This window comes from Gobius niger (genome assembly GCF_951799975.1).
Source record: "Gobius niger genome assembly, chromosome: 2".
NCBI lineage: Eukaryota > Metazoa > Chordata > Actinopteri > Gobiiformes > Gobiidae > Gobius > Gobius niger.
The window spans coordinates 29,199,004-29,215,157 of NC_136853.1; the positions used below are offsets into that span (position 1 = coordinate 29,199,004).

Sequence of the window (16,154 nt, forward strand, 5' to 3'; positions counted from 1 at the left end):
TTCCAGAAGAAAGGTTTCCATGTTTTGGGGGATTTGTATTGATCTCTTGGATTAAGACTGCAGGAGCGTCCCGCCCACGAGTTTGGTGCCGAACCACTCAGAGTAATTCAATTAATTAATACAATTGAAACATTTCTTAAAAGCCCCATAAGCCGCCATGCTAAACGGGCCTTGTTTAATCCACATGTCAATGAGATGGTTTTCACTACATCTTTGCATTGAATGTGAAAACAGTGCAGTTGTAGGTGTTTTGTGAAGCGCTCAAGAACTCACTAATACCATTTTCAGAAAATCCATTGTGCAAATAGCACTAACAAAACAATAATATTCGGCTCATTTCCACACTCATCGAGTCAAATGTTAGATTTTTAAGAAAAATAACTGCATACGCTATAAAGAGAAATTGAGTTATACAACATAACTGAGCTAAAAGAAAATGAGAACATTTTTATTTGAAAAGCTATGTTTGGTTGCATACTATTGTAAACACCAGAAAAGTCAACCATAATCATCCAATAAATAGTTCTTTCAATATCTTATTAAAGGAACAGGCCACTGCTTTTCCATACTGAGATATGTTCTTACCTGAGCTTAGACGAGTTGTACCTCGTCTAAGCTCAGTTGTTCTAGTCTTGAGCTTAGACGAGTTGTACCTGTCTGGTCTTTACACATATGCTCAGTCACGGAAAAAAAGAAAAGATGTTGTTAGCATTTAGCCTCTCCTCCTCTCCTCTTTGGGGCCAAACGGGGATGAAGTTAGAAGCGACCAAGCTCTTCCACGTTTTCCATATTTAAATACGGTTACGTGAGTATTTGCACGATCCATATATAGTTACACAAAATTAAACAGCACTACCACGTGCGCACTAATATCTTCACTTTACAGCAGGGACGTCGAAGTGCTCCTAAGGTGTTATTACGCCTCACAATATAGTGACCCTTTTTATGCGCTTACAAAATCGAGATGTTTAATTTTGTGTAACTATATTTGGATCGTGTAACTACTAATGTAACCGTATTTCAATAGGGGAAACGTGGAAGAGCTTGGTCGCTTCTAACTTCACCCCCGTTTGGCCCCATAGAGGAGAGAAGGAGAGGCTGAATGGTAACAACATCTTTGTTTTTATTGCGCGACTGAGCGCACGCACCAAGACCAGACAGGTACACATCAACTCGTCTAAGCTCAGGTAAGAACATATCTCAGTATGGAAAAATGGTGGCCTGTTCCTTTAAGTTTACCAGTACAGACGGAAACATGCAGAATACAATGAAACCATTTACTAAAAAATTATTTTCTCATAATGGTAAATCCTGCTATATTACAATGATGCACTTTGTTTGAGCATAGTTTTCCCGTTTAAAGTGTGGCATCCTCAAAAAGGTAAGACATTTCTCTCAACAAAACAGACAAGTAGTATCACATCAATACTTCCCTTTATGTCTTTTAACCACCCATTGCAGACTGCATGAAGGATAAGCACCAACTCACTCTATATGTGAAAATGACCCGTGATGTTCCGGTTCTGCCTCCCTCCACTTCTATGCTGACGGTGCCTTGGTTTCGTGACGGGAACGGGATGTCTGATGGAGGCGTCCGCTTTGCAGGACCAATTTCACACACCACACTGTCAACACAAGACATCAGTCAAAACAGTTGCAGCTGCACAAGCAGAGATTTGATATTCAGGGATATGTCAAATTAATTAAAAGGGACAGACTGTAAAAAAAAAACAAATCCAAGCACAGGACATAATCCTTGTGTGTATTGACCAACTATGGAGCGTATGGTTACAAGCAACAGGACATGACATTGACTCTGCATTTCTTACTTGGATTATGGTCGATCTCCAACAGTTGATGCAGTGTTAGGCAAAACAGTACGATTGTGGTTTTGTCTGTGTGCGACTGATTCAATTTTCATATGCACAGATTTGCAGCGATGTCTCCGAGGACTGAATGAATAAAGTGACTCACAAAACTATTAGGAAAAGTACTGATACATGATTGAAAGTAATCAATCTGTAACATTGCATTTCTAATTTGAAAATGGTGAATGGCAAACTCTCAAGTGTTAGTGTAATATGTTGCTTTCAGCTTCAGTACTGAAAGTCCAGTCAACTTTACTGCTCTAAATGTTACTGTGGTTGCGTCCGAATGTCAGGCTGGTTTGTAGTGGTGTCCGAATGTTCAGTGAGGCAGAAGTGGTCTTCTCATCTTGAAAAGTAAGTGAGCATCGATGGTCACGAGACATTTCAATAAAGGCCACAATGCATGCCTGTTTTTATCATACGTATTTAAATCATCATCACATATTTTTCATGAAAAGAACACTTAAAGGGACTATACAGAGTTTAAAATGTAAAAAAAAATATGTATTTTCCTCCCCCTACATGTTCCAGCCATGTCCAAATGTGCCTCTAAAATCCTGCACTGTTACTCAAAAAGTTGTTACTTTGGGTCTGAATTGTCGTCATGCACAAGCGTAATATAGAAGGTGCAGTTACACGTATGCCCTGAAGTGGCAGTAGTGGCCAACTTGCATCTAGTCCCTTTAAGTTTAGCATGTTACAGAGAAATGTTTCTAACGTTCTATAGCTTCCCTTCTCAGGCAAACAGACAATAATCCAAGCAGTTTTCTTCATTAATGTAAAATCCATGTTGAATAAAACTTATGTGACGAACATTTATCCATAAATAAATATTAAACTGTCACTTGAATCTGGTTAGTCTTTATTGTAGAAATCCATCATTACTTGAGCTTTATAGAAGTCTTTCCCAAACAGAACAACAACTCAGGACCCCCCACTGTAAATTATAATCAGCTTTAAAAATAATTTCAGTGCCAATTGACCAAACCTGGATTTGTTTTGGTAGTATTTGTTGCTTTTTGGCATTATTTCACTGCAATATACGTAAAAAATAGGATAAATTAAAAACATTGCTGAGAAATCATCTCAGGACCGCCACTTTGGGAACCTCTGCTTTACAGCACTCATTGTGTTGGTGATTAGGACATGCAGCTCATTACTTTCTCCTCATCACGTCACACGTGACTCTGGCAAAAGGATGAGCTGCGTGTCTGAATCGCCAACAGAAAAAGGACGCTATATAGTCTCCTTACAGTGATTCTCAACCTTTTAGAGCCGCGACCCCCATTATAACCGTTAATGGGATCGTGACCCCGCCCAGTTCACTCCATGGAAAAAATCACGGACATTAGCCGAAATAATTCTTAAAAAACAAAGAAAAAAAAACAAATGGCTGAAATTAAAATTAATCAAATTTAGAATGGCACTCTGGTAAAGTAGCACATGTGCTACAGTAAAATAATAATAATTAAAAAAATGATCTACATGACCTGACCCCCAGGTTGAGAACCACTGGTATAGTAAATAAGGAGTTGTGGGTGAGGGTGGACAGTCGGGCTCGTACCTTGTGGAGACAGAGTATCTGTCCTCCTGATGCACACAGTCTACTCCAGCCACAGTAATCTTCTTCACGTCTTCTTTCTTAATGCCCATGTTAGAGCCTTTGATGGTTACTGAGATATGGCCATTGAGTGGGCCATAATGAGGAATGATCTGAAGAAATGTAAACCAATTAGAATACATTTATACGGTTTTTACATACAATTTTAAAACAGAGTACTTAAAACTCCCATTCAACAGTGCTGATGAATATAAAGCATTTGTCTATATCAGACATTTACTTGACGATAGACACTGCCAACAAAGAAAATACAATAATTAACTTTTATTGATTACACTGAATGCTTTTCTGCATCAACTTGAATACCCGGAAGTGAAACTGTCTTGAGGAGAACAGTGCAAATAAAACTTTAGTAGATCTGAGTCTCTTGGCTAAAAGATAAATTCCAAACCCTATTGACCAGCGATCAGCATCTGGCGTTCGCTGTGCTCCTGTTCACAAACACTTCGCTCTGGCCATGTGACGTGCCGTTTATGCACGGTTATTCTAGGAGATCATCTGGCTGCGTGCGCTCCTGCCAAATGTGCACAGTGTGTTCTGTGGCCAGCTCGTGTACCGGGAGCACTTTTCTGACTCCGCAGTGCGAGGACAATACCAGACGGGCATAAACAGATGCTTTAAGATTGGTATATGTGCCCGCGCCGACTATCCAAAGCCAGCAGTGGGTTGGTGGAGTGTTCGTTCTGTAAATCCTATAGGTTACTTGTATGTGGATGATGTCACAGAGTGGAATTGGCCTCTACTACTCTCCAGCAAAGAGAGTTTCGTTTTGTGCCGCTTTCAAATGCAAATGACAGATTAACAATAGTATCAACTTTGGAAGGACTGTTACTGATGCGTTTGCATTTATTAGAGGTGTAAATAACTTTAGAACTATAGAACAGTCAATTATTATTATAAAACGCGCGCGAGATCAGGCAGATGGAAGCGACCTCAATGGAGCGTGTCAGGGGAGTGTCCTGGCGTCCGAGCGAGGCCGGAGCTGTGTTGTCTCCGCTGCGTGTCCAGGGAGTGTCCCTGTGCCAGTCAGAGCTGTTACACTGTGAATGGATTCTGGCTGATTTTGGTCAATTTAACAGATGCATCGCTTTGCCCAATAGTAATATTTAAGTGTTATAAATAAATAAATATTTAAATAAATAAACGCATGTTTCTGCACAGTGTGAGCTACTATAGGAGGAGTGGTCCAGTCTGCAATTACGCACAGCAGCATCACCGATGCAGAGCTCAGGGGGAAGAAAACCATAGGCTACTCTGCGTGAACGAATGTAGAATTCGTAAAACATGGAAATTCATGAGCAGCACAATGCTTTTGCAGCACTGGCCGCATGCAGCATATTTTTTGGAACAAGGTAGCATTGTGCGCAAACGCCCCACCAGCCCATGCTTTCTTCTTCTTCTTATTAGTTTATTAATAATACGCTTTACGCATCAGTGTCTGCCTGGAACCATGCAGCGCCACTTTCAAGGCTCACAGCCTGTCAGGAGTTTATGTCGCAACCAAAAGACTTATATGTATTAAACTTTTAATTGTGCTGTTTTAGTTCCACTTCCGGGTACTTGAGTTGACGCAGAAAAGGAATCAACGTAATCATTAAAAGCTTCATTATTGTATTTTCCTTTTTAGCATAGTCGATTATGAAGTACATTCTGATACAGGAAAATTAAAAAAAAACAAGTATTTTTTATATTGCAATAAGGATTTAGCATTTTCCTTTCAATCCAATCCAAAAACCCAAATAAAATGAAAGCAAAAGTACATAGACCGATGAGCTTAAGTTTCAGTCAAGTTCATGTACTGATGATCATCCTCTTGCTTTCATGCCTTAAACCAGTGGTTCTCAACCAAGGGGGTCGCGAGACAAATTTGGGGGGTCACCAGATCATGCAGATAAAATATACATACTTTTTTTAGCGTATATTATAATATTTTATTGTTGTATGTGTGTGCTATTTTACCAGAGTGCCATTATATGTTCGTAATTTGATGAATTTCATTAGTTTTTTTCTTTGTTTTTTTAAGAATTATGTAAGCTAATGTTCCGATTTCTCACGGTGTGACCTGGGCGGGGGGTTACGAACCCCTTTAACTGTTATAATGGGGGTCGCGGCTCCAAAAGGTTGAGAACCACTGCCTTAAACGCATCGTTCTCAAACAGTACATGCTCTGTGTTGAGTCACAGCAGATGTGTGCCTTACGTCTGTGATTTCAGGGTTGGGGCAGAGCTCCGGCTGCTCAGACAGACACAGGTCACGGTAAACACAGGTGTGAGAGGCGGCGCACCAAACGCACTGGTACTTGGAGTCAGCGTGTTTACACAGACTGCAGTCGTCCCTGTTCACCGAGCAGTTGTACAGCACCACTACAGAAGAGGACAAGAGATTAGAAAGAACCTATGAAAGTGTAACGTGACATGCAGCTATGCAATCGTCATTCTGTCATTATAGTGATATATGTACCACTATATGAAATGAACTTTTATGAACAGCATATTGAGGTTATACTGTAACAATGACATTTGCCACATTCTTGCCTTACTAACCTGTCAGAGTACTGTCAATCTTCCTCTCCGTGCTTCGGTCTTTGATGTGGAATGATACATTCACCTCTTGCTGTTTGTCATAGGCAAACTAGATGCAATCACACAAAATAAAGTCACTTAGTCCACTTAGAAAATTGAAAAAATATACATTTGATGATGTGGTGCAACATCTATGACCAATTTTAGAAGTTACTGAAGTGGAGTAAGTAGGGGAGAGTCTAGATACTGCTAAGACTAACATAAAAGTAATGAAAGGGGAAGCAACACTGGCTTAAACACACACTCCGTTCCCGTATTCATCAGCACACCTCCACTCAGCAGGAAGTGAAAATCAATAGAGCAGAATAGAGGAAAAAGTGTGAATGAGCAGCGAAAAGTCACTGACATACCAAGACTACCTGCCGTTCTGTGACTAAGGAAAAGTCCTTAAGGTTAGACCACAACAGTGAGGAATGAAAACTGTTTCTGCAAATTCAGATAATGTACAGACAACGCTGACAGACAACGCTGACCTAAAATAAGCTCGCATGAACAACTCAGATGTGCTACAAAGACATCAATCGCTCACTGTTAAAGGAACACTGGTTTTCCATACTGAGATATGTTACCTGAGCTTAGACGAGTTGATGCGTACCTGTCTGGTCTTTACGCGTGTGCAGTCATGCAAAAAGACCAAAGATGTTGTTAGCATTTAGCCTCTCCTCCGCTCCTCTAATGGACCCAATAAAAGGGGTACTATATTGTAAAGCGTAATAACACCTTAGGAGCACTTCGACGTACGCGCAGTATAGTCGAAGTGCTCCTAAGGTGTTATTACGCTTTACAATATAGTCCCCCGACATGTTTAATTTTGTGTGACTATACTTGAATCATGTAACTACTCAGGTAACCGTATTCAAATAGGGAAAATGTGGAAGACCTTGGTCGCCTCTAACTTCACCCCCGTTTGGTCCCATAGAGGAGAGGAAGAGAAGCTAAATGCTAACAACATCTTTGTTTTTTTTGCTTGACTGAGCGCACGCACAAAGACCAGACAGTTACACATCAACTCATCTAAGCTCAGGTAAGAACATATCTCCGTATGTAAAAATAGTGGCCTGTTCCTTTAATGACGATAATGGCTTGCCTGGTTGATGGTTTGATCATATCAAAGCAATACATTGCATATAGGTGAACATAAACACAAATTCATAAATCTCATGAAGTTGGAGTTGCCATTGATGTGGACAGACTAACCTTGTGACCTCTGAACTTGAATTTTGATCCCTCCTCCTGAATGACGGGGTGCTCTGTATTCTTCATTAGTTCCGTCCCAATGATAAACCTTTGACCCTGCAGAAGTTACCGCATAGAAAGCACACAGTAAATGCAAAGCACAGTGTGTCACTCATTAATTATTCATTTTCAGGTTTTCGGCGCCTCACAGAGTAGATGCCCAGGTTTCGTCCTTGGAAACTGATGGGGGTTTCGAAGCCAACAGGAATAAGCAGAGGCTCTGGGGCTTCAAACTGAGGACAGTGGCCCGGCTTCACCCATGACAATGAAAAGAAAGTCATTTCAAGGTACATGTTTTAGATTTTTCTTAGGTTGAGCATTACAGCACAGTGTGTTCAGGAAAAAAAAAAAAAAAAAAAAAAAAGATTCAGGCTTTCTGTATCCGGGTCAACAGAACCAAACTTGTATGAATGTTCAGACACAGCATATTAAAGGAGTCTGGACACTTTCTGCACCCACCGTATATTGTTTTATAATTAATGGGCCATAAATATCAGTAATTTCTTGAATGAACATGAATGGATATAATTCAAAACTCTCTTTTATACATCAACACACCTGCTGTGGCTTTACTATATGGCTCCCATACACAGAGTCCTCCTGGTCACTACAGCGATGCTCCTGAGCGTCCCACTGACAGCCCCAGTCGCTGGTCACACACGAGATGCACCTAAAGTACAAAAGAAAGAGGAGTGGGTTCAGAATATTTCCTGTTTTAATCATATCCATTTTATTTTTGCAGTAACAAGATAAGAATAAAGAGTAGTGTGGATACTTTCTAAATACATGATCGAAAGAGCATATCGCATGTGTTTGTAACGTTTCTTACGGTGTGTTTGGGTTCTTTCGGACAGTTGCAGCACAGTTGTAAAAGTGGTACTTGCTCGACGCCACCTCGATGACCTTGTTGACCACAACCTTCACAGGAACAGAAACAAAATCTGAAAGAGAAGAAGTCAATGAAACTTGAAAAATTATCCTTCAAAAGTTCCTTCATTTCTGTAATTCAACTTTAAATGTGAGACTTATATATGATATAGACTCATTACATGCAGTTGACATATGTCAAGCCTTTTTTCTGTTACAATGTGGATGAATGGCTTACAGTTTATTTTCAAAATACTAATTTTATGTGATTTTTCATTTGGAGTTTTTACAAGCTGTAGCATAATCAAAATTATAACAAAAAAAGGTGACGCATATCTCACTTTGCATGTAATGAGTCTATCATATATACAGTTTAAAGCAGTACAAAGTAACTCATGCCCCTAGAGGCCATAACCGTGTCGTAGCATGTTGCATATTTTTACTTATTAATTGTCCTTGAGAGTAAATACTACGCTGACAGAAAAGACAAAGGGAGAGGGATATTGTATCCAATTACACAATGGGGATAGCTAGCTTTGCCCGTTAGCCTGTTAGCGTCTTCTTTGTAATTCCATTAGTGTGTATTAGTGACTCTGACCAGGAGGCGGGGAAAGTTGCAAGTGTGGTTTTCTGGCCAGAGACACCAATGGGAGATGAAAGACCCCCCAATCATCCCATCAACACTTTTATTACCCCCAGAGGGACTACGAAAAGGATTTATTAAGGTAAATAAGTTACTTAGTGCTTCTTTAAGTTAAATTACAGAAGTCACGACCCACTTTCACCCTGAGATGACCCAGATACAACTTAGACTTGTAAAATATAATGCAAAATACTGTCTTTTCCTCAAATATGTTGAATAAGCATTAAATAAGCCCCAAAAAAGCTCAAAGTATGATAAAATAACAACCCAATGACAGTCATTTTAACAGACTCAGGTGGTGATTCTATACTTTTTCTGTACATCAATATTAAAACAAAGGCAACCCTTTGAAAACGGTTCGTCGATCCACCAGTTGAGAACCACTGCCCAAGATGGTACTTGGTGCTAAAGGTTTGAATGTTAACTTACCCTGCTGCTCGGGAGTAGGCGGGATATCCGCCGGTTCGGGCAATGAGCAGGTGACCACTTTACTGTAACTGTCCACGGCAGCTTCACTCTTGTACGAATCAAAGATGCACAGCAGAGAATCATTTGACCTCAGTCTGGGCAGCCAGGGGATGATGATGTCCACCTAAAGCAAAAGTAATAACTCAGCTTAGTATATAATAACAATCATATAAACAAATTGTACAGAATTAACACTAAAACAGCTCTCTTCTGGTTTCCCAAATGTGGTACTTGTTGAAGTAGCGGGTGTGTGAATCGGTTTGGCCTTGATAAATGTTCTAAAATGCACAATGCTAATAATTACTATTCAACTGTGCACCCGCTCCTCATTACTCCTCCCTGACCTCTCCTGTTCTTTTTTGTTTTGTTTAAATTTACCCAAGTTTAACCACCAAACTTTCTGTTCTTCCTTTGTTCTCAAGTAAGGACACCTGGGGTTTCCTCACCGCAATGTAAAGACTGCAAATATTTTTGTCTAAGATTTAATTCACACTCTGGTCCCAGAGTCCCCTGATTAGGTGGAAGCACATACTCCTCTGAGGAACTGAACCACATTAGGTGTTTGCTGAGGTTAAAGCCAAGTTGGACTCATCTCTTTCTGCTCTAAAAACCATAATAAGTGCCTTTATTTTTGCTGATAACACCTGTGCAGAGCTTTATGTGTGGTAAGAATAACCTGTGTTCTTATCACAGATTGACCATTATAGATCCACCTGAACTGATTTCATGCTGAATTAAATTCCAACTCGCGGTATGAAAGACACTAGAAGTGGCCGACTTCCCTTATGCTTTGAAAATAGTTTATAGCATCTCAAACAGGTTATACCCGTCAAAAATGGTAAATCCACAGTAATATGGTTGTTTGTCAGAAATGCTGTTCCATCCCTTCTCTAGTCACCTGGAGCACCCTTCAGGTCCATCTGCTTGGGGTCTATTTGAAGTGCTCCTGACAGCCAAGGCAGAGTTTAAAGAACGCACAGCTCAGCACACTCTAAGCCCAGAGTAGCTCAGGGGGGGTAAGGCCCTGTAGAGGAGCATAAGAGGAGGCCTGACAAGTTCATTCACTATAACTCTCTCTCACCTGCTGAGTCTTCCTGCAGCTGATGTTCGGAGGAGCAAAGGCATTGATCTGGACACACTGCTGGTTAGGAGACCACAGCCAGGTGTTTTCTTCGCTAGATCTACTGCACTCTGGCTTACGGGTGCACCTAGAATCCAGATATTATATATATATATATAGTATTGTGGATTGGATAACACATTTCAGATACTTTACTTTTTCAGAAAATAGACTTACTTTCCTTCGAGGACACACCAACCACAATAAGGGTCCTTCATAGCGACACAGGACTGACAGTCGGTCTTCAGATGGCACGCCTGAACAGAAACTTTAGTGATCTGAAACAACAAGACATTTCATGTATCATAATAACAATACTATGGATCGATTATTCACACGATTCTTAAAATGGAGCAACAAGCAAGACCACAAAAATACACATGGCAATGACATACTGTGGATTCATGTCCAGCAATAGGTTGCATGTACGTGACATCACAACACTCTAAAGAGCCTATAGTTTAAAATTGAGGCGGAGGGCAAATGAAAATTCCATTGCACTAACCACTTTAACGCTCAAAATGCAGATTACAAGTCTTATTTTGTCGCTAATTTCTCAGAACTTCCTGGGCCAAATCACATGAAACAAAAACTGTCACAAAGTTCAAAGTCCTCTCTTCCAGCACATACGAACTATGGTCTAATTATTTCTTCAATAAGGCGTCCAAAAGTGGAGATGTTGGTAAGTAGAAAGGACTTAAGTTTCAGCCATAAAAATAATGTGGCAGGTTTGTGAATCCGATCACTGTCAGAGAAATTTCTTTCATAAACTGTTTCTCTCCCATAGAGTTGTATTAGCACCTGCTAAAATGTGAACGCAACCTATTACTTGTCACAATGTGTAAGATGGGCGACAGTGGCTCAGATGGTAAAGCAAGTAGTCTCATAACTGAGTTTGGCGGTTTGAATCTCAGCTCCTGCAGGTGCAAACTGTCATGTCCTTGGTCCAAAATCTTCACCCACCTTGCCTGTGTATGAATGTGGGGAGGGTGTGAGTGGTTAGTGGTGGTCGGAGGGGCAAATGTGCAGCCTCGCTTCCGTCAGTTTTCCCCAGAAAAAGTGTGGCTACAATAGCAGTTTACCACCATCAAGTATGGACTGAATTCATAATGCAAAGTATAAAAGGAACGGGCCACTGTTCTAACCTGAGCTTAGACAAGTTGATGCGTACCTGTCTGGTCTTTGTGCGAGCGCTCAGTCACGCAAAAAGACCAAAGATGTTGTTAGCATTTAGCCTCTCCTTCTCTCCTCTATGGGGCCAAACGGGGGTGAAGTTAGAAGTGACCAAGCTTTTCGCCGCAGTAATATCTTCACTTTACTGTGTGGACGTCGAAGTGCTACTAAGGTGTTATTACGCCTTACAATATAGTTCCCCTTTTATGTGCTTAGAAAATCAACAGGTTTAATTTTTTTGTAACTATACATGGATCGTGTAACTACTCACCCAACCGTATTTAAATAGGTAAATTGTGGAAGAGCTTGATCGCTTCTAACTTCACCCCCGTTTGGCCCCATACAGGAGAGAAGGAGAGGCTAAATGCAACAACATCTTTGTCTCTTTTTGCGTGGTTGAGCGCACGCACAAAGACCAGACAGGTACACATCAACTCATCTAAGCTCCGGTAAGAACATACCTCAGAATGAAAAAACGGTGGTCTGTTCCTTAAATGTCCAAAACAGTGCTAATATAAAATGTGAAAAAGTGCTATGTAAAATCGATGCATTATTATTATTATTTAAACTTCAGCATTATATAAAGCTGTGAGAATAGTTTTACTTTCGAGCACAGAGCCGGCGTAATACATATAAATGAGCAGATGGAACAAGTCCAAGTCTTGTCTCTCTCTGGATCAAAGTGAAGGGCCCTCTTGAAGTACATTCTAATTAATTCATTTCTAAATCAATAACATCAATTTCACCTCAGCCAAGAGTGATAGCGACAAAAAGATGAAAGGACAAAGGAGAGGAGGATGGATGAAGTGGGAAACACAGTGCTCTGCCACAGAGAATGTGAATGAATAAATCAATGGCTGGCTTTTGTGAAGTAATGCAGACAGACGTACTGCAGTGGGTCAAACAAATGAATTTATGATCAAACACGACAGATAAAACTAATGAGGGATTCATTAAGTCGTAGACAACCCAGTCAAACAAAGATGTATAGCTCCACAAAAAGCCGCACCCATGACCTTGGTGGTGTGAGCGCAGAGGAGTAGGACAGACGAAGGAGAGGAAGATGGATTTGATGAAAAGTTAATCAATCAGTTGGTCTGTGAACATCTGACCTCCTAACCCTGCCTGCAAGCTGAATTCTCGCGCTATTTGTGAGTTCACACACAAACACAGGAGAATCCATCTCCCGTCGAACTCATTTAAACCGAAACAAAAATGGTTTGGACAAAATGGATATAACCTGAGGTGCAGATACATACTTCACAAACACACAGATTTCAAAAGTAAATATCTAATGGCTTTGTGGTGCCCTTGATCCAATCAGCCACAAATGATTTAAGCTGGAGCGATCCCAGGTTGATGCTAATGTTATTGTAAAATCAATCGGGCTCTTGCCAGGTTACTGACCTTCTTCTCTGTGGTAATGTACAGGTGCTGAAGGCTAGAGTCAAACAGAAGATTTTTGTTGACCTCATCTCCTGTGACTTCAGCCAGTGCCCGTCCATACACTTCTGGATGAGTCGAGACGTGCACTTTCAGAACCTAAAACAAATCATTACTATTTCACTTTTATATCATGGCACAAATCATACTGCTTTTGAACACGTGGTGCAACAAAAAAGATGACCACAATCAATTAAAAGTTGCTGTCTGACTTACATGCATTGTAATCAGTATTTAGTCATACACTTACAGCAGAGAAAAGAACAGCAGCAACAATGAATGAGTAATAAGCTTGAACTATCTATAAAAATATGTTTTCATAGATGGGGGTTTAAATGGAAAGTTAAGACATGCCATTACAATATAATATAAATGAACATTTCTGATATCGTCTCCTTTGCAGACAAAAAACATAAAATACATGAAGTGTTCACCTCTCCAGTGGAGGTGCCCAGGAATGCCACAGCATGCCCCATTTCAACAGCTACAGCCACTGCTGTCAGGTGGCCCTTACGAGTTAGAGCAGGCTCAGAACTTAAGGCAAACTCAGCTTTACTGGCCAACGGTGAAGGCAGAAACTCCGCTCCACATTTGTATTTAAGGGCCATGTTATTCTGAGGGAGAGAATGCAATCTGTATAAGTCATTTTAGCCATTTTAGCCACAATTTGCTCTAAATAAAGATGTTTTTTGCGCACCTGGTTATTGTTAAGGCACAACTTTTCAGACTTGGAGGAATAAGGAGAATATACAGCAGGTTTGCCTGTGATAACACCATTGTAGCTATAGCAAGCGCCAATGACATCCACCAACTTCTTATTAATGGAGTGGATAGGATACATACCTGTAAAACAATTTTAAACACTTTTGATTTTCAAATATCATATATTTTATCATCGTCATCGATTTTATCTTCCAGAAAATAAAAGACATAGTAAATAAAGATGTATGTGGTAACATGAAAAGGGGCAGGCTTACACAGGGCAGAAGAATGTGAATCTTCATCTGAAGTGAAGGTCACAAACAGCACCTTGTCTGAAGCAAAAACCTGTCCATACTGTTTTGATTCGGTCATGTTTTGTGCCAGGGCCTCTCCTGGCGAGGACACATAGGCCGCCTGAAAAATAAATGATTCAGTGAGAGATGAGGAGTGGGCGAACAATAAAGTCAACTTCTAAATAGTTCAATACAGTTCTTTGACTAAATCATCTTTAAACTGTACAGTTTTCCCATCTTTCATTAAGAAGAAAACACCTTGTGTGACATGTATAATATGAAATTATATGTATATTAGGAATAAAGATGTTGATCAGTACCTGGACTTTGTTGTACTTGTTTGACACACTGCAGTTGAGTTGAAGCTCGGTGTAGGAGTAGTATCCCTGGTCATCCTCACACATTCTAGAGATAAATGTGAAGTTCTTTGTGTCCTGGATCCCAAGTGTCCGTGAGAACAGGAAGTATACAAAGCCACCATCTTTGAAGGCAAAGCGAAAGTCATGAAGGTAGCGCAGGACAAAGGGGTTCGCCTGCACTGCTGAGGCCTCTATAATACTGTCAAACACCACCCAGTCCCCATAGTCCTGGAGGATGCGTGTGGAGATTAGTTTGGTACTGTCATGGCTGCCGTAGCCCTTTCCCACCTGTGCAGGTCAAAGAATAACATTATATTGGTGGTTATTGTTGTTCCGATTGTACAAGGTCAGAATTAACCTGTGTTTCACTTACCAAAAACACAGTGAAGTTGTCCCTGTCCTTGGTAAAATAGGACATCACGGCCACCACAGACACGCTCTCCTCCGCACTGGCCACATAAGACTTCTCTCCTTTGGTATCGCTGAAGTACAGCAGCTGCTCCGCGTTGCTGAGGTTCCTCAGAGAGCAGATGCCTCTGAACACACTGCCACACACCACCAGGACGTCTTTGGCACTGTGCACCAGCAGCAACTTGTTGTGGTTGTCGGTGCTCACCGCCTCCTCACAGGCGTCAGTGACTGGAGGGGTGCACTGACGGTTATCTCGCTTAGGTCCAGTTTCAGTCCAGGACTCTACTTCCAGATTAGAGTTCAACTGATACAGGGCATTTACAGCTCCCACATACAGACGTCCTGTCCGTGGATCTGCTACTACGTTGTTGATCAGAGTGGCCGAAAGATACTCTTTAATTTTGCCATGTGAGCAGGAGAAGTACGCAGTTGCCAGGATGTAAAGGGCTAACTGTCCTGCCCACCACTGCACCATCATGCCTGCAGAGAAAAGAGAAATATATCATATTTTGTTTTTGTTGTTAGTTTTTTATTATCCTCAAAACGTAAGGTGATTCAAATTCACTATACACCACTTGCCATATTGGACAACAATGCATAAATTCTAAAGTACATAAAAAAAATTACATTTCACTGATTCCTGAATACAACCATTCAAACAGATCATTGCAAAAAAGAAGTTGATTACAAATAAGGCGTTTTAGTAACTCTTTGTGCATAGCCTTTAGAATATAAACCTAAATATCGTGCAGCAAGTATAATACTTCCGCCTGGTGCAACAACAGCATTGCTCAAGACGAAGTTGGCATCTTGCGTACAAACAACAGTGCACCAGTGCTTTCGCCAGTAGCCTGAGGGTGTCGGGATTGAAGCCTGGTGACTTACAAACAGCACTGACCACTACAACAAGCTCTCCTCTTACATTAACATTGCGAGCAGCCTCGCATATCTTATCTTATTAAGTTCTCGCAGGACAAACTACAAACTATTAATCCCACTGTGAGTGAAATACCATCCATGCACCTACCTATGGCCATACCGCCTATGCTATGCCCAATCCCGTCAGACCTTGGAAGCTAAGCAGGGAAGGGCCTGGTCGGTACTTGGATGGGAGACCGTTTAGTAACACCAGGAAGCCTAGCGAATGTAGTGTGTGAGTGAGTGGTTGGTGGTGGTCGGAGGGGCCGATGGCGCAGACTGGTTGCCTCGCTTCCGTCAGTCTACCCCAGGGCAGCTGTGGCTACAATAGTAGCTTACCACCACCAAGTACGGGGTGAATGAATAGTGCAATGTGAAGCGTCTTTGAGTGTCCAGAAAAGCGCTATATAAAACCGATGCATTATTATTATTATTATTACCCACACCCAC

At 41.0% G+C, this 16,154-nt stretch overlaps 2 protein-coding genes across 3 annotated transcripts in view; both read right to left on the reverse strand.

Annotated features, from left to right (window-relative positions):
* Positions 1 to 16,154, reverse strand: part of tmem243b (transmembrane protein 243, mitochondrial b) — a 129,488-nt gene that overhangs the window by 33,966 nt on the left and 79,368 nt on the right. The window lies entirely within an intron of this gene.
* Positions 1 to 16,154, reverse strand: part of plxnb2a.1 (plexin b2a, tandem duplicate 1) — a 127,006-nt gene that overhangs the window by 15,180 nt on the left and 95,672 nt on the right. For both annotated transcript variants that reach the window (XM_079582911.1, XM_079582910.1), the window contains 17 exons: positions 14,749 to 15,266; positions 14,337 to 14,663; positions 13,999 to 14,137; positions 13,719 to 13,864; positions 13,456 to 13,635; positions 12,986 to 13,120; positions 10,583 to 10,683; positions 10,367 to 10,493; positions 9,247 to 9,409; positions 8,137 to 8,248; positions 7,866 to 7,977; positions 7,457 to 7,558; positions 7,269 to 7,364; positions 6,033 to 6,120; positions 5,689 to 5,852; positions 3,433 to 3,581; positions 1,490 to 1,625 (listed from right to left, as the gene is read on the reverse strand). In XM_079582911.1, the coding sequence (XP_079439037.1) occupies positions 1,490 to 1,625; positions 3,433 to 3,581; positions 5,689 to 5,852; positions 6,033 to 6,120; positions 7,269 to 7,364; positions 7,457 to 7,558; positions 7,866 to 7,977; positions 8,137 to 8,248; positions 9,247 to 9,409; positions 10,367 to 10,493; positions 10,583 to 10,683; positions 12,986 to 13,120; positions 13,456 to 13,635; positions 13,719 to 13,864; positions 13,999 to 14,137; positions 14,337 to 14,663; positions 14,749 to 15,264 (2,793 nt within the window). In that variant the 5' untranslated portion in view covers positions 15,265 to 15,266. The remainder of the gene's footprint in view (positions 1 to 1,489; positions 1,626 to 3,432; positions 3,582 to 5,688; positions 5,853 to 6,032; positions 6,121 to 7,268; positions 7,365 to 7,456; positions 7,559 to 7,865; positions 7,978 to 8,136; positions 8,249 to 9,246; positions 9,410 to 10,366; positions 10,494 to 10,582; positions 10,684 to 12,985; positions 13,121 to 13,455; positions 13,636 to 13,718; positions 13,865 to 13,998; positions 14,138 to 14,336; positions 14,664 to 14,748; positions 15,267 to 16,154) is intronic.